Source organism: Petromyzon marinus, chromosome 80 (assembly GCF_048934315.1).
Source record: "Petromyzon marinus isolate PM22_M1 ecotype Great Lakes invasive population chromosome 80, UKy_Petmar_22M1.pri1.0, whole genome shotgun sequence".
Classification (NCBI taxonomy): Eukaryota; Metazoa; Chordata; class Hyperoartia; order Petromyzontiformes; family Petromyzontidae; genus Petromyzon; species Petromyzon marinus.
Genome location: NC_133746.1, coordinates 8928221 through 8947822, shown reverse-complemented (window position 1 = coordinate 8947822; position 19602 = coordinate 8928221). Strand labels below are relative to the sequence as shown.

At 51.2% G+C, this 19602-nt stretch overlaps 2 protein-coding genes and 1 long non-coding RNA gene across 4 annotated transcripts in view; 2 read left to right on the top strand and 1 right to left on the bottom strand.

The window, feature by feature from the left end:
* LOC116937787 (carnitine O-palmitoyltransferase 1, liver isoform-like) overlaps positions 1-19602 on the top strand; it is a 142724-nt gene that overhangs the window by 8514 nt on the left and 114608 nt on the right. The window lies entirely within an intron of this gene.
* Positions 3991-12461, top strand: LOC142907673 (uncharacterized). The gene is made up of 6 exons (XM_076057290.1): positions 3991-4008; positions 9572-9944; positions 10493-11328; positions 11438-11531; positions 11576-11780; positions 11846-12461. Exons 1-6 carry the CDS (start codon positions 3991-3993, stop codon positions 12180-12182), a joined length of 1863 nt encoding a protein of 620 aa, XP_075913405.1. The 3' UTR covers positions 12183-12461.
* Positions 18542-18924, bottom strand: LOC142907652 (uncharacterized). Of its 2 annotated transcripts, none has more exons than XR_012931175.1 (3): positions 18847-18924; positions 18700-18802; positions 18542-18623 (listed from the first exon to the last, which is right to left on the bottom strand). It is a non-coding gene; the product is annotated as an uncharacterized LOC142907652 (long non-coding RNA). The 2 variants fall into 2 exon arrangements; XR_012931176.1 differs by having other exon boundaries at positions 18700-18774; positions 18818-18910.

Genomic DNA, 19602 nt, shown 5'->3' with positions numbered 1-19602 from the left:
ATTTGTAGTATCAGCTACCACATTTGTAGTAGCAGCAGCTACCACATTTGTAGTATCAGCAGCTACCACATTTGTAGTAGCAGCAGCTACCACATTTGTAGTATCAGCAGCTACCACATTTGTAGTATCAGCTACCACATTTGTAGTATCAGCTATCACATTTGTAGTAGCAGCTACCACATTTGTAGTAGCAGCAGCTACCACATTTGTAGTGGCAGCTACCACATTTGTAGTAGCAGCAGCTACCACATTTGTAGCAGCAGCTACCACATTTGTAGTGGCAGCTACCACATTTGTAGTAGCAGCAGCTACCACATTTGTAGTATCAGCTACCACATTTGTAGTAACAGCAGCTACCACATTTGTAGCTCCTTCTGCTACTGGGATCATCCGGTCCTACCTCAACCTCTGACACAGTGACTCCTGGTCTCTGCTATGACTCTTGTCAATATCACCCCGGCAATTACTCTCTCACCCATCCCCCTCCTCTCACTTTCTCCTGTAATGCTGTCACCTTTTGACACCACCACCACCACCAACCACTTCAGACCAGGAATGTTGTTAATCCGGTTTGGTGCGGGGTAGAGTTGGTTGATCAAGATTAATAGAGGCTCGCTCGCCCACTCGCCCGCTCACTCACACGCTCACCCACTCACTCGCCCGATCACCCACTCGCGCACCCACTCACTCGCCCGCTCACTCACACGCTCACCCGCTCACTCGCCCGCTCACTCACACGCTCACCCACTCACTCGCCCGATCACTCACACGCTCACCCGCTCACTCGCCCGCTCACTCACACGCTCACCCACTCACTCGCCCGATCACTCACACGCTCGCTCACTCACTCGCCCGCTCACTCACTCGCCCGATCACCCACTGACTCACACGATCACCCACTCACTCAGACGCTCACTCACTCGCTCGCTCACTCGCCCGCTCACTCACACGCTCACCCGCTCACTCGCCCGATCACCCACTCACTCAGACGCTCACTCGCCCGCTCACTCACACGCTCACCCACTCACTCACACGCTCACCCACTCACTCGCCCGATCACTCACACGCTCACCCACTCACTCGCCCGATCACTCACACGCTCACCCACTCACTCGCCCGATCACTCACACGCTCGCTCACTCACTCGCCCGCTCACTCACACGCTCACTCACACGCTCACCCACTCACTCGCCCGATCACTCACTCACTCAGACGCTCACTCGCCCGCTCACTAACACGCTCACCCGCTCACTCGCCCGATCACCCACTCACTCAGACGCTCACTCGCTCGCTCACTCGCCCGCTCACTCACACGCTCACCCACTCACTCGCCCGCTCACTCACACGCTCGCCCGCTCACTCGCCCGCTCATTCACATGCTCACCCACTCACTCGCCCGATCACCCACTCACTCAGACGCTCAATCACTCGCTCACTCACTCACACACTCGCTCGCTCACTCACACACTCGCCCGCTCACTCGCACACTCGCCCGCTCACCCACACACTCGCTCACTCACCCACACACTCGCTCACTCACACCCTCGCTCGCCCGCTCACTGGCTCACACGCTCACTCACACACTCACTCGCACTCTCGCTCACTCACTCGACCACTCACTCGACCACTCACGCTCGCTCGCCCGCTCACTCACACACTCGCACACTCACTCACTCACTCGCACCCTCGCTCACTCACTCGCTCACTCACTCGACCACTCACGCTCGCTCGCCCGCTCACTCACACACTCACTCACTCACACACTCAGTCGCTTGCCCGCTCACTCACACACTCACTCGCACTCTCGCCCGCTCGCTCACACACTTGCTCACTCACTCACACACTCGCTTGCCCGCTCACTCACACACTTGCTCACTCACTCACACTCACTCACACACTCGCTCACTAACTCACACTCTCGCCCGCTCACTCACACACTCGCTCACTCACACACTCACTCACACTCTCGCCCGCTCACTCACAAACTCACACACTCACTCACAAACTCACACACTCACTCGCTTGCCCGCTCACTCACACACTCGCTCACTCACTCACACTCTCACTCGCTCACTCACACACTCGCTCACTCACTCACACTCTCGCCCGCTCACTCACACACACATTCACTCACACTCTCACTCGCTCACTCACACACTCGCTCACTCACACACTCGCTCACTCACACACTCGCTCACTCACACTCTCACTCGCTCACTTACACACTCGCTCACTCACTCGCTCACTCACACACTCGCTCACTCACTCACACTCTCGCCCGCTCACTCACACACTTACTCATTCACACTCTCGCCCGCTCACTCACACACTCGCTTGCCCGCTCGCTCACACACTCGCTCACTCACTCACACTCGCACATTCAACACTCACACATCCACACGCACACACTCACACATTCACACGCACACACTCACACATTCACACGCACACACTCACACACTCACACATTCACACACGCACACACTCACACACTCACACATTCACACGCACACACACTCACACATTCACACACTCACACGCACACACTCACACACTCACACACTCACATTCACACACTCACACACTCACACACGCACACACTCACACACTCACACATTCACACACTCACACACTCACACATTCACACACTCACACACTCACACACTCACACGCACACACTCACACACTCACACATTCACACACTCACACACTCACACACTCACACACTCACATTCACACACTCACACACGCACACACTCACACACTCACACATTCACACACGCACACACTCACACACTCACACATTCACACACTCACACACTCACACGCACACACTCACACACTCACACATTCACACACTCACACACTCACACACTCACATTCACACACTCACACACGCACGCACTCACACACTCACACGCACACACTCACACACACACGCACACACTCACACATCCACACTCACACATTCACACACTCACACACTCACACATTCACACACGCACACATTCACACTCACACATTCACACTCACACACATTCACACTCACACATTCACACACGCACACACTCACACACTCACATTCACACACTCACACACGCACACACTCACACACTCACACATTCACACACTCACACACGCACACACTCACACATTCACACACTCACACACTCACACGCACACACTCACACACTCACATTCACACACTCACACACGCACGCACTCACACACTCACACGCACACACTCACACACACACGCACACACTCACACATCCACACGCACACACGCACACATTCACACGCACACATTCACACGCACACACTCACATTCACACGCACACACTCACACATTCACACACTCACACGCACACACTCACACACTCACACACATGCACACACTCACACATTCACACACTCACACATTCACATTCACACGCACACACTCACACTCACACACTCACACACATGCACACACTCACACACTCACACATTCACACACTCACACACTCACACATGCACACACTCACACACTCACACATTCACACACTCACACACTCACACACTCCCACACTCACACACTCACACATTCACACACTCACACACTCACACATTCACACACTCACACACTCACACATTCACACACTCACACACTCACACATTCACACACGCACACATTCACACTCACACATTCACACTCACACACATTCACACTCACACATTCACACACGCACACACTCACACACTCACACATTCACTCACACTCACACGCACATACTCACACACTCACACACACTCACACACACTCACACATACTCACACATTCACACACTCTCACACACATTCACGCACACTCACACACGCACATCCTCTGCACACCCGCCCACCCACTCGCCCACTAACCGAACCCTCCACACAAAGACCGCCTTCATTTAGTAGCTCGCGCCGTGCGAAAACAACAGCACTGGGAGAGACAAAGGCGGCCGGGAAAGCATGGTGCAGCCAACCCCCGTATGGGAACAGCACTTGCCCCAACAGTTTGTGTACAAAGACAAAGATCCCCCGTGTAGCCTCTAGCAGGGCTGTAGGGGCAAGTGCTGTAGTAGCGAGTAGCAGCAGCACCTACACACAGACAAAGATCCCCCGTGTAGCCTCTAACATGGCTGCAGGGGCAAGTGCTGTTAGTAGCGAGTAGCAGCAGCACCTACAGACAAAGATCCCCCGTGTAGCCTCTAGCAGGACTGTAGGGGCAAGTGCTGTTAGTAGCGAGTAGCAGCAGCACCTACACACAGACAAAGATCCCCCGTGTAGCCTCTAACAGGGCTGTAGGGGCAAGTGCTGTTAGTAGCGAGTAGCAGCAGCACCTATACACAGACAAAGATCCCCCGTGTAGCCTCTAGCAGGGCTGCAGGGGCAAGTGCTGTTAGTATATATATGTGTGTGTGCGTTGCCGAAATTTCTTTCGCACGGAGGTGCGGGGCGTTGACGCGCCTCAAACTAATCGCGCGCAGAGAGGGCACAAGTTGTATCAGAGAGGGCACAAGTTGTATCAGAGAGGGCACAAGTTGTATCAGAGAGGTCACAAGTTGTATCAGAGAGGGCACAAGTTGTATCAGAGAGGGCACAAGTCGTATCAGAGAGGGCACAAGTAGTATCAGAGAAGGCACAAGTTGTATCAGAGAGGGCACAAGTTGTATCAGAGAAGTCACAAGTTGTATCAGAGAGGGCACAAGTTGTATCAGAGAGGGCACAAGTTGTATCAGAGAGGGCACACGTAGTATCAGAGAGGGCACAAGTTGTATCAGAGAGGGCACAAGTTGTATCAGAGAGAGGGCACAAGTTGTATCAGAGAGAGGGCACAAGTTGTATCAGAGAGAGGTCACAAGTTGTATCAGAGAGGGCACAAGTTGTATCAGAGAGGGCACAAGTTGTATCAGAGAGGGCACAAGTTGTATCAGAGAGGGCACAAGTTGTATCAGAGAGGGCACAAGTTGTATCAGAGAGGGCACAAGTTGTATCAGAGAGGGCACAAGTTGTATTAGAGAGGGCACAAGTTGTATCAGAGAGAGGGCACAAGTTGTATCAGAGAGGGCACAAGTTGTATCAGAGAGGGCACAAGTTGTATCAGAGGGCGCAAGTTGTATCAGAGAGGGCACAAGTTGTATCAGAGAGAGGTCACAAGTTGTATCAGAGAGGGCACAAGTTGTATCAGAGAGAGGGCACAAGTTGTATCAGAGAGGGCACAAGTTGTATCAGAGAGGGCACAAGTTGTATCAGAGAGAGGGCACAAGTTGTATCAGAGAGGGCACAAGTTGTATCAGAGAGGGCACAAGTTGTATCAGAGAGGTCACAAGTTGTATCAGAGAGGTCACAAGTTGTATCAGAGAGGGCACAAGTTGTATCAGAGAGGGCACAAGTTGTATCAGAGAAGGCACAAGTTGTATCAGAGAGGGCACAAGTTGTATCAGAGAGGTCACAAGTTGTATCAGAGAGGGCACAAGTTGTATCAGAGAAGGCACAAGTTGTATCAGAGAGAGGGCACAAGTTGTATCAGAGAGGTCACAAGTTGTATTAGAGAGGGCACAAGTTGTATTAGAGAGGGCACAAGTTGTATCAGAGAGGGCACAAGTTGTATCATAGAGGGCACAAGTTGTATCAGAGAGGGCACAAGTTGTATCAGAGAGAGGGCACAAGTTGTATCAGAGAGAGGGCACAAGTTGTATCAGAGAGGGCACAAGTTGTATCAGAGAGGGCACAAGTTGTATCAGAGAGGGCACAAGTTGTATCAGAGAGAGGGCACAAGTTGTATCAGAGAGGGCACAAGTTGTATTAGAGAGGGCACAAGTTGTATCAGAGAGAGGGCACAAGTTGTATCAGAGAGGGCACAAGTTGTATCAGAGAGGGCACAAGTTGTATCAGAGAGGTCACAAGTTGTATCGGAGAAGGGCACAAGTTGTATCAGAGAGGGCACAAGTTGTATCAGAGAGGGCACAAGTTGTATCAGAGAGGGCACAAGTTGTATCAGAGAGGGCACAAGTTGTATCAGAGAGGTCACAAGTTGTATCAGAGAGAGGGCACAAGTTGTATCAGAGAGGGCACAAGTTGTATCAGAGAGGGCACAAGTTGTATCAGAAAGGGCACAAGTTGTATTAGAGAGGGCACAAGTTGTATCAGAGAGGGCACAAGTTGTATCAGAGAGGTCACAAGTTGTATCAGAGAGGGCACAAGTTGTATCAGAGAGGGCACAAGTTGTATCAGAGAGGGCACAAGTTGTATCAGAGAGGTCACAAGTTGTATCAGAGAGGGCACAAGTTGTATCAGAGAGGTCACAAGTTGTATCAGAGAGGTCACAAGTTGTATCAGAGAGGGCACAAGTTGTATCAGAGAGGGCACAAGTTGTATCAGAGAGGGCACAAGTTGTATCAGAGAGGTCACAAGTTGTATCAGAGAGGTCACAAGTTGTATCAGAGAGGGCACAAGTTATATCAGATAGGGCACAAGTTGTATTAGAGAGGGCACAAGTTGTATTAGAGAGGGCACAAGTTGTATCAGAGAGGGCACAAGTTGTATCAGAGAGGGCACAAGTTGTATCAGAGAGGGCACAAGTTGTATCAGAGAGGGCACAAGTTGTATTAGAGAGGGCACAAGTTGTATCAGAGAGGTCACAAGTTGTATCAGAGAGGGCACAAGTTGTATCAGAGAGGTCACAAGTTGTATTAGAGAGGGCACAAGTTGTATCAGAGAGGGCACAAGTTGTATCAGAGAGGGCACAAGTTGTATCAGAGAGGGCACAAGTTGTATCAGAGAGGGCACAAGTTGTATCAGAGACGGCACAAGTTGTATCAGAGAGGGCACAAGTTGTATCAGAGAGGGCACAAGTTGTATCAGAGAGAGGTCACAAGTTGTATCAGAGAGAGGTCACAAGTTGTATCAGAGAGGGCACAAGTTGTATCAGAGAGGTCACAAGTTGTATCAGAGAGGGCACAAGTTGTATCAGAGAGGGCACAAGTTGTATCAGAGAGAGGGCACAAGTTGTATCAGAGAGGGCACAAGTTGTATCAGAGAGAGGGCACAAGTTGTATCAGAGAGGTCACAAGTTGTATCAGAGAGGGCACAAGTTGTATCAGAGAGGGCACAAGTTGTATCAGAGAGGTCACAAGTTGTATCAGAGAGGGCACAAGTTGTATCAGAGAGGGCACAAGTTGTATCAGAGACGTCACAAGTTGTATCAGAGAGGGCACAAGTTGTATCAGAGAGGGCACAAGTTGTATCAGAGAGGTCACAAGTTGTATTAGAGAGGGCACAAGTTGTATCAGAGAGAGGGCACAAGTTGTATCAGAGAGGGCACAAGTTGTATCAGAGAGGGCACAAGTTGTATCAGAGAGAGGGCACAAGTTGTATTAGAGAGGGCACAAGTTGTATTAGAGAGGGCACAAGTTGTATCAGAGAGAGGGCACAAGTTGTATCAGAGAGGGCACAAGTTGTATCGGAGAGGTCACAAGTTGTATCAGAGAGGGCACAAGTTGTATCAGAGAGGGCACAAGTTGTATCAGAGAGGTCACAAGTTGTATCAGAGAGGGCACAAGTTGTATCAGAGAGGGCACAAGTTGTATCAGAGAGGGCACAAGTTGTATCAGAGAGGTCACAAGTTGTATCAGAGAGGTCACAAGTTGTATCAGAGAGGGCACAAGTTGTATCAGAGAGGGCACAAGTTGTATCAGAGAGGGAACAAGTTGTATCACAGAGGGCACAAGTTGTATCGGAGAGGGCACAAGTTGTATCAGAGAGGGCACAAGTTGTATCAGAGAGGTCACAAGTTGTATCAGAGAGGGCACACGTTGTATCAGAGAGGGCACAAGTTGTATCAGAGAGGTCACAAGTTGTATCAGAGAGGGCACAAGTTGTATCAGAGAGGGCACAAGTTGTATCAGAGAGGGCACAAGTTGTATCAGAGAGGGCACAAGTTGTATCAGAGAGGTCACAAGTTGTATCAGAGAGGGCACAAGTTGTATCAGAGAGGGCACAAGTTGTATCAGAGAGGGCACAAGTTGTATCAGAGAGGGCACAAGTTGTATCAGAGAGGTCACAAGTTGTATCAGAGAGGGCACAAGTTGTATCAGAGAGGGCACAAGTTGTATCAGAGAGGGCACAAGTTGTATCAGAGAGAGGGCACAAGTTGTATCAGAGAGAGGGCACAAGTTGTATCAGAGAGGGCACAAGTTGTATCAGAGAGGGCACAAGTTGTATCAGAGAGGGCACAAGTTGTATCAGAGAGGGCACAAGTTGTATCAGAGAGAGGACACAAGTTGTATCGGAGAGGGCACAACTTGTATCAGAGAGGTCACAAGTTGTATCAGAGAGAGGACACAAGTTGTATCAGAGAGGGCACAAGTTGTATCAGAGGGCACAAGTTGTATCAGAGAGGGCACAAGTTGTATCAGAGAGGGCACAAGTTGTATCAGAGAGGGCACAAGTTGTATCAGAGAGAGGTCACAAGTTGTATCAGAGAGGGCACAAGTTGTATCAGAGAGGTCACAAGTTGTATCAGAGAGAGGTCACAAGTTGTATCAGAGAGGGCACAAGTTGTATCAGAGAGGGCACAAGTCGTATCAGAGAGGGCACAAGTTGTATCAGAGAGGGCACAAGTTGTATCAGAGAGGGCACAAGTAGTATCAGAGAGGGCACAAGTTGTATCAGAGAGGGCACAAGTTGTATTAGAGAGGGCACAAGTTGTATCAGAGAGGGCACAAGTTGTATCAGAGAGGGCACAAGTTGTATCAGAGAGAGGGCACAAGTTGTATCAGAGAGGGCACAAGTTGTATCAGAGAGGGCACAAGTTGTATCAGAGAGGGCACAAGTTGTATCAGAGAGGGCACAAGTTGTATCAGAGAGGGCACAAATTGTATCAGAGAGGGCACAAGTTGTATCAGAGAGGGCACAAGTTGTATCAGAGAGGGCACAAGTTGTATCAGAGAGAGGTCACAAGTTGTATCAGAGAGAGGTCACAAGTTGTATCAGAGAGGTCACAAGTTGTATCAGAGAGGGCACAAGTTGTATCAGAGAGAGGGCACAAGTTGTATCAGAGAGGGCACAAGTTGTATTAGAGAGGTCACAAGTTGTATCAGAGAGGGCACAAGTTGTATCAGAGAGAGGGCACAAGTTGTATCAGAGAGGGCACAAGTTGTATCAGAGAGGGCACAAGTTGTATCAGAGAGGTCACAAGTTGTATTAGAGAGAGGTTACAAGTTGTATCAGAGAGGGCACAAGTTGTATCAGAGAGGGCACAAGTTGTATCAGAGAGAGGGCACAAGTTGTATCAGAGAGGGCACAAGTTGTATCAGAGAGGGCACAAGTTGTATCAGAGAGGGCACAAGTTGTATCAGAGAGAGGGCACAAGTTGTATCAGAGAGGGCACAAGTTGTATCAGAGAGGGCACAAGTTGTATCAGAGAGGGAACAAGTTGTATCAGAGAGGTCACAAGTTGTATCAGAGAGGGCACACGTTGTATCAGAGAGGGCACAAGTTGTATCAGAGAGGGCACAAGTTGTATCAGAGAGGTCACAAGTTGTATCAGAGAGGGCACAAGTTGTATCAGAGAGGGCACAAGTTGTATCAGAGAGGGCACAAGTTGTATAAGAGAGGTCACACGTTGTATCAGAGAGGGCACAAGTTGTATCAGAGAGGTCACAAGTTGTATCAGAGAGGGCACAAGTTGTATCAGAGTGAGGTCACAAGTTGTATCAGAGAGGGCACAAGTTGTATCAGAGAGGTCACAAGTTGTATCAGAGAGGGCACAAGTTGTATCAGAGAGAGGGCACAAGTTGTATCAGAGAGAGGGCACAAGTTGTATCAGAGAGAGGTCACAAGTTGTATCAGAGAGGGCACAAGTTGTATCAGAGAGAGGGCACAAGTTGTATCAGAGAGAGGGCACAAGTTGTATCAGAGAGGTCACAAGTTGTATCAGAGAGGGCACAAGTTGTATCAGAGAGGGCACAAGTTGTATCAGAGAGGTCACAAGTTGTATCAGAGAGGGCACAAGTTGTATCAGAGAGGTCACAAGTTGTATCAGAGAGGGCACAAGTTGTATCAGAGAGGTCACAAGTTGTATCAGAGAGGGCACAAGTTGTATCAGAGAGGGCACAAGTTGTATCAGAGAGGGCACAAGTTGCATCAGAGATGGCACACGTTGTATCAGAGAGGGCACAAGTTGTATCAGAGAGGGCACAATTTGTATCAGAGATGTCACAAGTTGTATCAGAGAGGGCACAAGTTGTATCAGAGAGGGCACAAGTTGTATCAGAGAGGGCACAAGTTGTATAAGAGAGGTCACACGTTGTATCAGAGAGGGCACAAGTTGTATCAGAGAGGTCACAAGTTGTATCAGAGAGGGCACAAGTTGTATCAGAGTGAGGTCACAAGTTGTATCAGAGAGGGCACAAGTTGTATCAGAGAGGTCACAAGTTGTATCAGAGAGGGCACAAGTTGTATCAGAGAGAGGGCACAAGTTGTATCAGAGAGAGGGCACAAGTTGTATCAGAGAGAGGTCACAAGTTGTATCAGAGAGGGCACAAGTTGTATCAGAGAGAGGGCACAAGTTGTATCAGAGAGAGGGCACAAGTTGTATCAGAGAGAGGGCACAAGTTGTATCAGAGAGGTCACAAGTTGTATCAGAGAGGGCACAAGTTGTATCAGAGAGGGCACAAGTTGTATCAGAGAGGTCACAAGTTGTATCAGAGAGGGCACAAGTTGTATCAGAGAGGTCACAAGTTGTATCAGAGAGGGCACAAGTTGTATCAGAGAGGTCACAAGTTGTATCAGAGAGGGCACAAGTTGTATCAGAGAGGGCACAAGTTGTATCAGAGAGGGCACAAGTTGTATCAGAGAGGGCACAAGTTGTATCAGAGAGAGGGCACAAGTTGTATCAGAGAGGTCACAAGTTGTATCAGAGAGGGCACAAGTTGTATCAGAGAGAGGGCACAAGTTGTATCAGAGAGAGGGCACAAGTTGTATCAGAGAGGGCACAAGTTGTATCAGAGAGAGGGCACAAGTTGTATCAGAGAGAGGTCACAAGTTGTATCAGAGAGAGGGCACAAGTTGTATCAGAGAGAGGGCACAAGTTGTATCAGAGAGGGCACAAGTTGTATCAGAGAGGGCACAAGTTGTATCAGAGAGAGGTCACAAGTTGTATCAGAGAGAGGGCACAAGTTGTATGAGAGAGAGGGCACAAGTTGTATCAGAGAGAGGGCACAAGTTGTATCAGAGAGAGGGCACAAGTTGTATCAGAGAGAGGGCACAAGTTGTATCAGAGAGGGCACAAGTTGTATCAGAGAGGTCACAAGTTGTATCAGAGAGGGCACAAGTTGTATCAGAGAGAGGGCATAAGTTGTATCAGAGAGGGCACAAGTTGTATCAGAGAGAGGGCACAAGTTGTATCAGAGAGAGGGCACAAGTTGTATCAGAGAGAGGGCACAAGTTGTATCAGAGAGAGGGCACAAGTTGTATCAGAGAGAGGTCACAAGTTGTATCAGAGAGAGGTCACAAGTTGTATCAGAGAGAGGGCACAAGTTGTATCAGAGAGGGCACAAGTTGTATCAGAGAGAGGGCACAAGTTGTATCAGAGAGAGGGCACAAGTTGTATCAGAGAGAGGGCACAAGTTGTATCAGAGAGAGGGCACAAGTTGTATCAGAGAGAGGGCACAAGTTGTATCAGAGAGAGGGCACAAGTTGTATCAGAGAGAGGGCACAAGTTGTATCAGAGAGAGGGCACAAGTTGTATCAGAGAGGTCACAAGTTGTATCAGAGAGGGCACAATTTGTATCAGAGAGAGGGCACAAGTTGTATCAGAGAGGGCACAAGTTGTATCAGAGAGAGGGCACAAGTTGTATCAGAGAGAGGGCACAAGTTGTATCAGAGAGAGGTCACAAGTTGTATCAGAGAGAGGTCACAAGTTGTATCAGAGAGAGGTCACAAGTTGTATCAGAGAGAGGTCACAAGTTGTATCAGAGAGAGGTCACAAGTTGTATCAGAGAGGGCACAAGTTGTATCAGAGAGAGGGCACAAGTTGTATCAGAGAGAGGGCACAAGTTGTATCAGAGAGAGGTCACAAGTTGTATCAGAGAGAGGGCACAAGTTGTATCAGAGAGAGGGCACAAGTTGTATCAGAGAGAGGTCACAAGTTGTATTAGAGGCGACTCTCCAAAGCAGATTTTAAACGCACACGTCCCCAGCGCACCTCCGATTCTCGAGCGCCGTGGGCTACGTGAGGGGCGTGGGGGAGTTTCACATCGCACCCACACGCCGTGCACCGCAAAGGAGCTCTACGTACGGAGGGCCGCAGAATCTCGGGGCCAAACGGCTGGCAGCGCCACTGAGAGAAGCCGTCCACACCGAGCGATGGCGGCGGTGGCCGCTGTGAGCGGGAATCGGAACTCGGGCCGCTTCTCAGGGCAGTGCAGCGAGCTAACCGGGGAGGGGGGTCGGGGGTCGGGGGTCGGGGGTCGGGATCGAACCCACGACCCTCCTGTAGACCAGGCGAGGTAGTCAACATCTCGAAGCCACCGTGAAGATGATGATGATGAGAGAGACATCTCATAGCCACCGTGATGATGATGATGAGAGAGACATCTCATAGCCACCGTGATGATGATGATGAGAGAGACAGACCTCCTGTAGGCCAGGCGAGGTAGTTAACATCTCATAGCCACTGGGATGATGATGAGAGAGACGCAGACCTCCTGTAGACCAGGCGAGGTAGTCAACATCTCATAGCCACTTTGATGATGAGAGAGAGACACAGACCTCCTGTAGACCAGGCGAGGTAGTCAACATCTCATAGCCACCGTGATGATGATGAGAGAGACACAGACCTCCTGTAGACCAGGCGAGGTAGTCAACATCTCATAGCCACTGTGATGATGATGAGAGAGACACAGACCTCCTGTAGACCAGACGAGGTAGTCAACATCTCATAGCCACCGTGATGATGTTGAGACAGAGACACAGACCTCCTGTAGACCAGGCGAGGTAGTCAACATCTCCTAGCCACTGTGATGATGATGATGAGAGAGACACAGACCTCCTGTAGACCAGGCGAGGTAGTCAACATCTCATAGCCACTGTGATGATGATGATGAGAGAGACACAGACCTCCTGTAGGCCAGGCGAGGTAGTCAACATCTCATAGCCACTGTGATGATGAGAGAGAGACACAGACCTCCTGTAGACCAGGCGAGGTAGTCAACATCTCATAGCCACTGTGATGATGATGAGAGAGACACAGACCTCCTGTAGGCCAGGCGAGGTAGTCAACATCCCATAGCCACTGTGATGATGAGAGAGAGACACAGACCTCCTGTAGACCAGGTGAGGTAGTCAACATCTCATAGCCACCGTGATGATGATGAGAGAGACACAGACCTCCTGTACACCAGGCGAGGTAGTCAACATCTCCTAGCCACTGTGATGATGAGAGAGACAGACCTCCTGTAGAGCAGGCGAGGTAGTCAACATCTCATAGCCACCGTGATGATGATTATGAGAGAGAGACACAGACCTCCTGTAGACCGGACGAGGTAGTCAACATCTCATAGCCACTGTGATGATGATGATGATGAGAGAGAGACACAGACCTCCTGTAGACCAGGCGAGGTAGTCAACATCTCCTAGCCACTGTGATGATGAGAGAGACAGACATCCTGTAGACCAGGCGAGGTAGTCAACATCTCATAGCCACTGCGATGATGATGATGATGATGAGAGAGACACAGACCTCCTGTAGACCAGGCGAGGTAGTCAACATCTCCTAGCCACGATGATGATGATGAGAGAGACACAGACCTCCTGTAGAACAGGCGAGGTAGTCAACATCTCCTAGCCACTGTGATGATGATGAGAGAGACACAGACCTCATGTAGGCCAGGTGAGGTAGTCAACATCTCATAGCCACTGTGATGATGATGATGATGATGAGAGAGACAGACCTCATGTAGGCCAGGCGAGGTAGTCAACATCTCATAACCACTGTGATGATGATGATGAGAGAGACAGACCTCCTGTAGACCAGGCGAGGTAATCAACATCTCATAGCCACTGTGATGATGATGATGATGAGAGAGACAGACCTCCTGTAGACCAGGCGAGGTAGTCAACATCTCATAGCCACTGTGATGATGATGATGAGAGAGAGACACAGACCTCCTGTAGACCAGGCGAGGTAGTCAACATCTCATAGCCACTGTGATGATGATGATGAGAGAGAGACACACAGACCTCCTGTATACCAGGCGAGGTAGTCAACATCTCATAGCCACTGCGATGATGATGATGAGAGAGACACAGACCTCCTGTAGACCAGGCGAGGTAGTCAACATCTCCTAGCCACGATGATGTTGATGAGAGAGACACAGACCTCCTGTAGACCAGGCGAGGTAGTCAACATCTCCTAGCCACTGTGATGATGATGAGAGAGACAGACCTCCTGTAGACCAGGTGAGGTAGTCAACATCTCATAACCACTGTGATGATGATGATGAGAGAGACAGACCTCCTGTAGACCAGGCGAGGTAGTCAACATCTCCTAGCCACTGTGATGATGATGAGAGAGACACAGACCTCATGTAGGCCAGGCGAGGTAGTCAACATCTCATAACCACTGTGATGATGATGATGAGAGAGACAGACCTCCTGTAGACCAGGCGAGGTAGTCAACATCTCATAGCCACCGTGATGATGATGAGAGACACAGACCTCCTGTATACCAGGCGAGGTAGTCAACATCTCATAGCCACCGTGATGATGATGATGAGATGGAGAGAGACACAGACCTGTAGACCAGGCGAGGTAGTCAACATCTCATAGCCACCGTGATGATGATGAGGATGAGATGGAGAGAGACACAGACCTCCTGTATACCAGGCGAGGTAGTCAACATCTCATAGCCACTGTGATGATGATGATGAGAGAGAGAGACACAGACCTCCTGTAGACCAGGCGAGGTAGTCAACATCTCATAGCCACCGTGATGATGATGATGAGATGGAGAGAGACACAGACCTCCTGTAGACCAGGCGAGGTAGTCAACATCTCATAGCCACTGTGATGATGATGATGAGATGGAGAGAGACACAGACCTCCTGTATACCAGGCGAGGTAGTCAACATCTCATAGCCACCGTGATGATGATGATGATGAGATGGAGAGAGACACAGACCTCCTGTATACCAGGCGAGGTAGTCAACATCTCATAGCCACTGTGATGATGATGATGAGAGAGAGAGACACAGACCTCCTGTAGACCAGGCGAGGTAGTCAACATCTCATAGCCACTGTGATGATGATGATGAGAGAGAGACACACAGACCTCCTGTAGACCAGGCGAGGTAGTCAACATCTCCTAGCACACCGTGATGATGATGATGATGATGAGAGAGAGACACAGACCTCCTGTATACCAGGCGAGGTAGTCAACATCTCCTAGCACACCGTGATGATGATGATGATGATGAGAGAGAGACACAGACCTCCTGTAGACCAGGCGAGGTAGTCAACATCTCATAGCCACCGTGATGATGATGAGGATGAGATGGAGAGAGACACAGACCTCCTGTATACCAGGCGAGGTAGTTAACATCTACTAGCCATCTTGAGAGAGAGAGAAAGACGTTATCTCCATAATAATAATTCCATTGACGTAGCAGATTTTCACGAAGGATCTCGAAGCGCTGTACCAGGACGCAGCAGCAGCAGCAGCAGCAGCGGACGGTCGCCATGAAAATAATCCTACCACAAATACTTGTGACGAGATCCCCTCCCCCCCCCTCGCTCCGGTGAACTCTCGACGCTTCAATAAGTGGGAGAGCATTAACATTATGAGACCTCCTTTGCCAGAAACAAGATATAGGAATAGGTTTTCACCCTTTTGACTGGCACAAAAACTGACACCTTTATTCAAGGCATCATGTTTGCAATAACCACAGCACAAGCAGTCAAATGCAAACAAAAGAGACAACTCTGATCAAACTCAAGGGGACAGTGCCAATATTATTATCAGAGTTGTCTCTTTTGTTTGCATTTGACTGCTTGTGTTGTGGTCATTGCAAACATGATGCCTTGAATAAAGGTGTCAGTTTTTGTGCCAGTTAAAAGGGTGAAAACCTATTCCTATATCTTGTTTCTGGCAAAGGAGGTCTCATGATTTAAATGCTCACCCTGAGCCCTCAATACTCTGACAGTGCGCTGTTTTTGAGTTGTACGCCTTTTGGCGTCTTCTGGTCCAACACCAATGGAGACTGGGCTCTAAGAAAAGCTGTCTCGGGTGTGGACCAATCAAATTCAAGGACAGTGCCAATATTATTATCAGAGTTGTCTCTTTTGTTTGCATTTTGACTGCTTGTGTTGTGGTTATTGCAAACATGATGCCTTGAATAAAGGTGTCAGTTTTTGTGCCAGTTAAAAGGGTAAAACCTATTCCTATATCTTGTTTCTGGCAAAGGAGGTCTCATAATGTAAATGCTCACCCCGAGCCCTCAATACTCTGATAGTGCGCTGTTTTTGAGTTGTACGCCTTTTGGCGTCTTCTGGTCCAACACCAATGGAGACTGGGCTCTAAGAAAAGCTGTCTCGGGTGTGGACCAATCAAATTCAAGGACAGTGCCAATATTATTATCAGAGTTGTCTCTTTTGTTTGCATTTTGACTGCTTGTGTTGTGGTCATTGCAAACATGATGCCTTGAATAAAGGTGTCAGTTTTTGTGCCAGTTAAAAGGGTAAAACCTATTACTATAAGTGGGAGAAGCGTTGCGCGAATCGTTTTTAAAGCGCGTTAAAAAAAAAAATTGTCCACAGACTCCCGGGAGAGGTCCATCTGACCCCCCGCTCCCACCCCCACCGTGGAAGATCGTTCCCACAAGCCACAAGTACATTTGAACCTCATGGCGAGGCCCCCGGGTTCCCGAGTAAACGGAAGCCGCGATCCACCAGAATACTCTCCCCTCGCTCTTCAACAAGCTCCCGTCGTTGCCAAAATTGCCGCAGTCACAAACACAACTTTGAAACTTCGATAAGCGCGCCGTGTCTCCCCGTGTCTCCCCGTGTCTCCCCGTGTCTCCCACTCTCTCCCCGTGTCTCCCGCTCTCTCCCCGTGTCTCCCCGTGTCTCCCCGTGTCTCCCACTCTCTCTCCGTGTCTCCCACTTTCTCCCCGTGTCTCCCCGTGTCTCCCGCTCTCTCCCCGTGTCTCCCGCTCTCTCCCCGTGTCTCACGCTCTCTCCCCGTGTCTCCCCGTGTCTCCCACGCTCCCCGTGTCTCCCCGTGTCTCCCACTCTCTCTCCGTGTCTCCCACTCTCTCCCCGTGTCTCCCCGTGTCTCCCACTCTCTCCCCGTGTCTCCCCGTGTCTCCCCGTGTCTCTCCGTGTCTCCAACTCTCTCCCCGTGTCTCTCCGTGTCTCCCACTCTCTCCCCGTGTCTCCCGCTCTCTCCCCGTCTCTCCCCGTGTCTCCCACGCTCCCCGTGTCTCCCCGTGTCTCCACGTGTCTCCCACTCTCTCTCTGTGTCTCCCACTCTCTCCCCGTGTCTCCCCGTGTCTCCCGCTCTCTCCCCGTGTCCCCCACTCTCTCCCCGTGTCTCCCCGTGTCTCCCACTCTCTCCCCGTGTCTCCCCGTGTCTCCCCGTGTCTCTCCGTGTCTCCCGCTCTCTCCCCGTGTCTCCCCGTGTCTCCCACCCTCTCCCCGTGTCTCCCCGTGTCTCCCCGTGTCTCTCCGTGTCTCCCGCTCTCTCCCCGTGTCTCCCCGTGTCTCCCGCCCTCTCCCCGTGTCTCCCCGTGTCTCCCTCATCTCTCTCTTGCCTCCCTCTCTCTGCCAGTGTCTCCTCCCGGTCTCCCCGTCTCTCACCACCTCATCCCAGTCTCCCCGTCTCTCCTCCCACCTCATCCCAGTCTCCCCGTCTCTTACCACCTCATCGCAGTCTCTCACCACCTCATCCCAGTCTCCCCGTCTCTCACCACCTCATCCCAGTCTCCCCGTATCTCTTCCCACCTCATCCCATTCTCCCTGTATCTTACCACCTCATCCCAGTCTCCCCGTCTCTCCTCACCACCTCATCCCAGTCTCCCCGTCTCTCCTCACCACCTCATCCCAGTCTCCCCGTCTCTCCTACCACCTCATCCCAGTCTCCCCGTCTCTCCTCACTTCATCCCCGTCTCTCCTCACCACCTCATCCCAGTCTCCCCGTCTCTCCTCTCACCACCTCATCCCAGTCTCCCCGTCTCTCCTCCCTCCTTTCTCACCACCTCATCCCAGTCTCCCCGTCTCTCCTACCACCTCATCCCAGTCTCCCCGTCTCTCCTCACTTCATCCCCGTCTCCCCGTCTCTCCTCCCTCCTCATCCCAGTCTCCCCGTCTCTCCTCCCTCCTCTCTCACCACCTCATCCCAGTCTCCCCGTCTCTCCTCACCACCTCATCCCCGTCTCCCCGTCTCTCCTCACTTCATCCCCGTCTCCCCGTCTCTCCTCCCTCCTCATCCCAGTCTCCCCGTCTCTCCTCACCACCTCATCCCCGTCTCCCCGTCTCTCCTCACTTCATCCCCGTCTCTCCTCACCACCTCATCCCAGTCTCCCCGTCTCTCCTCTCACCACCTCATCCCAGTCTCTCACCACCTCATCCCAGTCTCCCCGTCTCTCCTCCCACTTCATCCCCGTCTCTCCTCACCACCTCATCCCAGTCTCCCCGTCTCTCCTCCCTCCTCTCTCACCACCTCATCCCAGTCTCCCCGTCTCTCCTCACCACCTCATCCCAGTCTCCTCGTCTCTCCTCCCTCCTCTCTCACCACCTCATCCCAGTCTCCCCGTCTCTCCTCACCACCTCATCCCAGTCTCCCCGTCTCTCCTCACCACCTCATCCCAGTCTCCCCGTCTCTCCTCACCACCTCATCCCAGTCTCCCCGTCTCTCCTCACCACCTCATCCCAGTCTCCCCGTCTCTCACCACCTCATCCCAGTCTCCCCGTCTCTCCTCACCACCTCATCGCAGTCTCCCCGTCTCTCCTCACCACCTCATCCCAGTCTCCCCGTCTCTCCTCACCACCTCATCCCAGTCTCCCCGTCTCTCCTCACCACCTCATCCCAGTCTCCCCGTCTCTCACCACCTCATCCCAGTCTCCCCGTCTCTCCTCACCACCTCATCCCAGTCTCCCCGTCTCTCCTCACCACCTCATCCCAGTCTCCCCGTCTCTCCTCACCACCTCATCCCAGTCTCCCCGTCTCTCACCACCTCATCCCAGTCTCCCCGTCTCTCCTCACCACCTCATCCCAGTCTCCCCGTCTCTCCTCACCACCTCATCCCAGTCTCCCCGTCTCTCACCACCTCATCCCAGTCTCCCCGTCTCTCCTCAGCACCTCATCCCAGTCTCCCTGTCTCTCACCACCTCATCCCAGTCTCCCCGTCTCTCCTCACCACCTCATCCCAGTCTCCCCGTCTCTCCTCACCACCTCATCCCAGTCTCCCCGTCTCTCCTCACCACCTCATCCCAGTCTCCCCGTCTCTCCTCACCACCTCATCCCAGTCTCCCCGTCTCTCCTCACCACCTCATCCCAGTCTCCCCGTCTCTCCTCCCTCC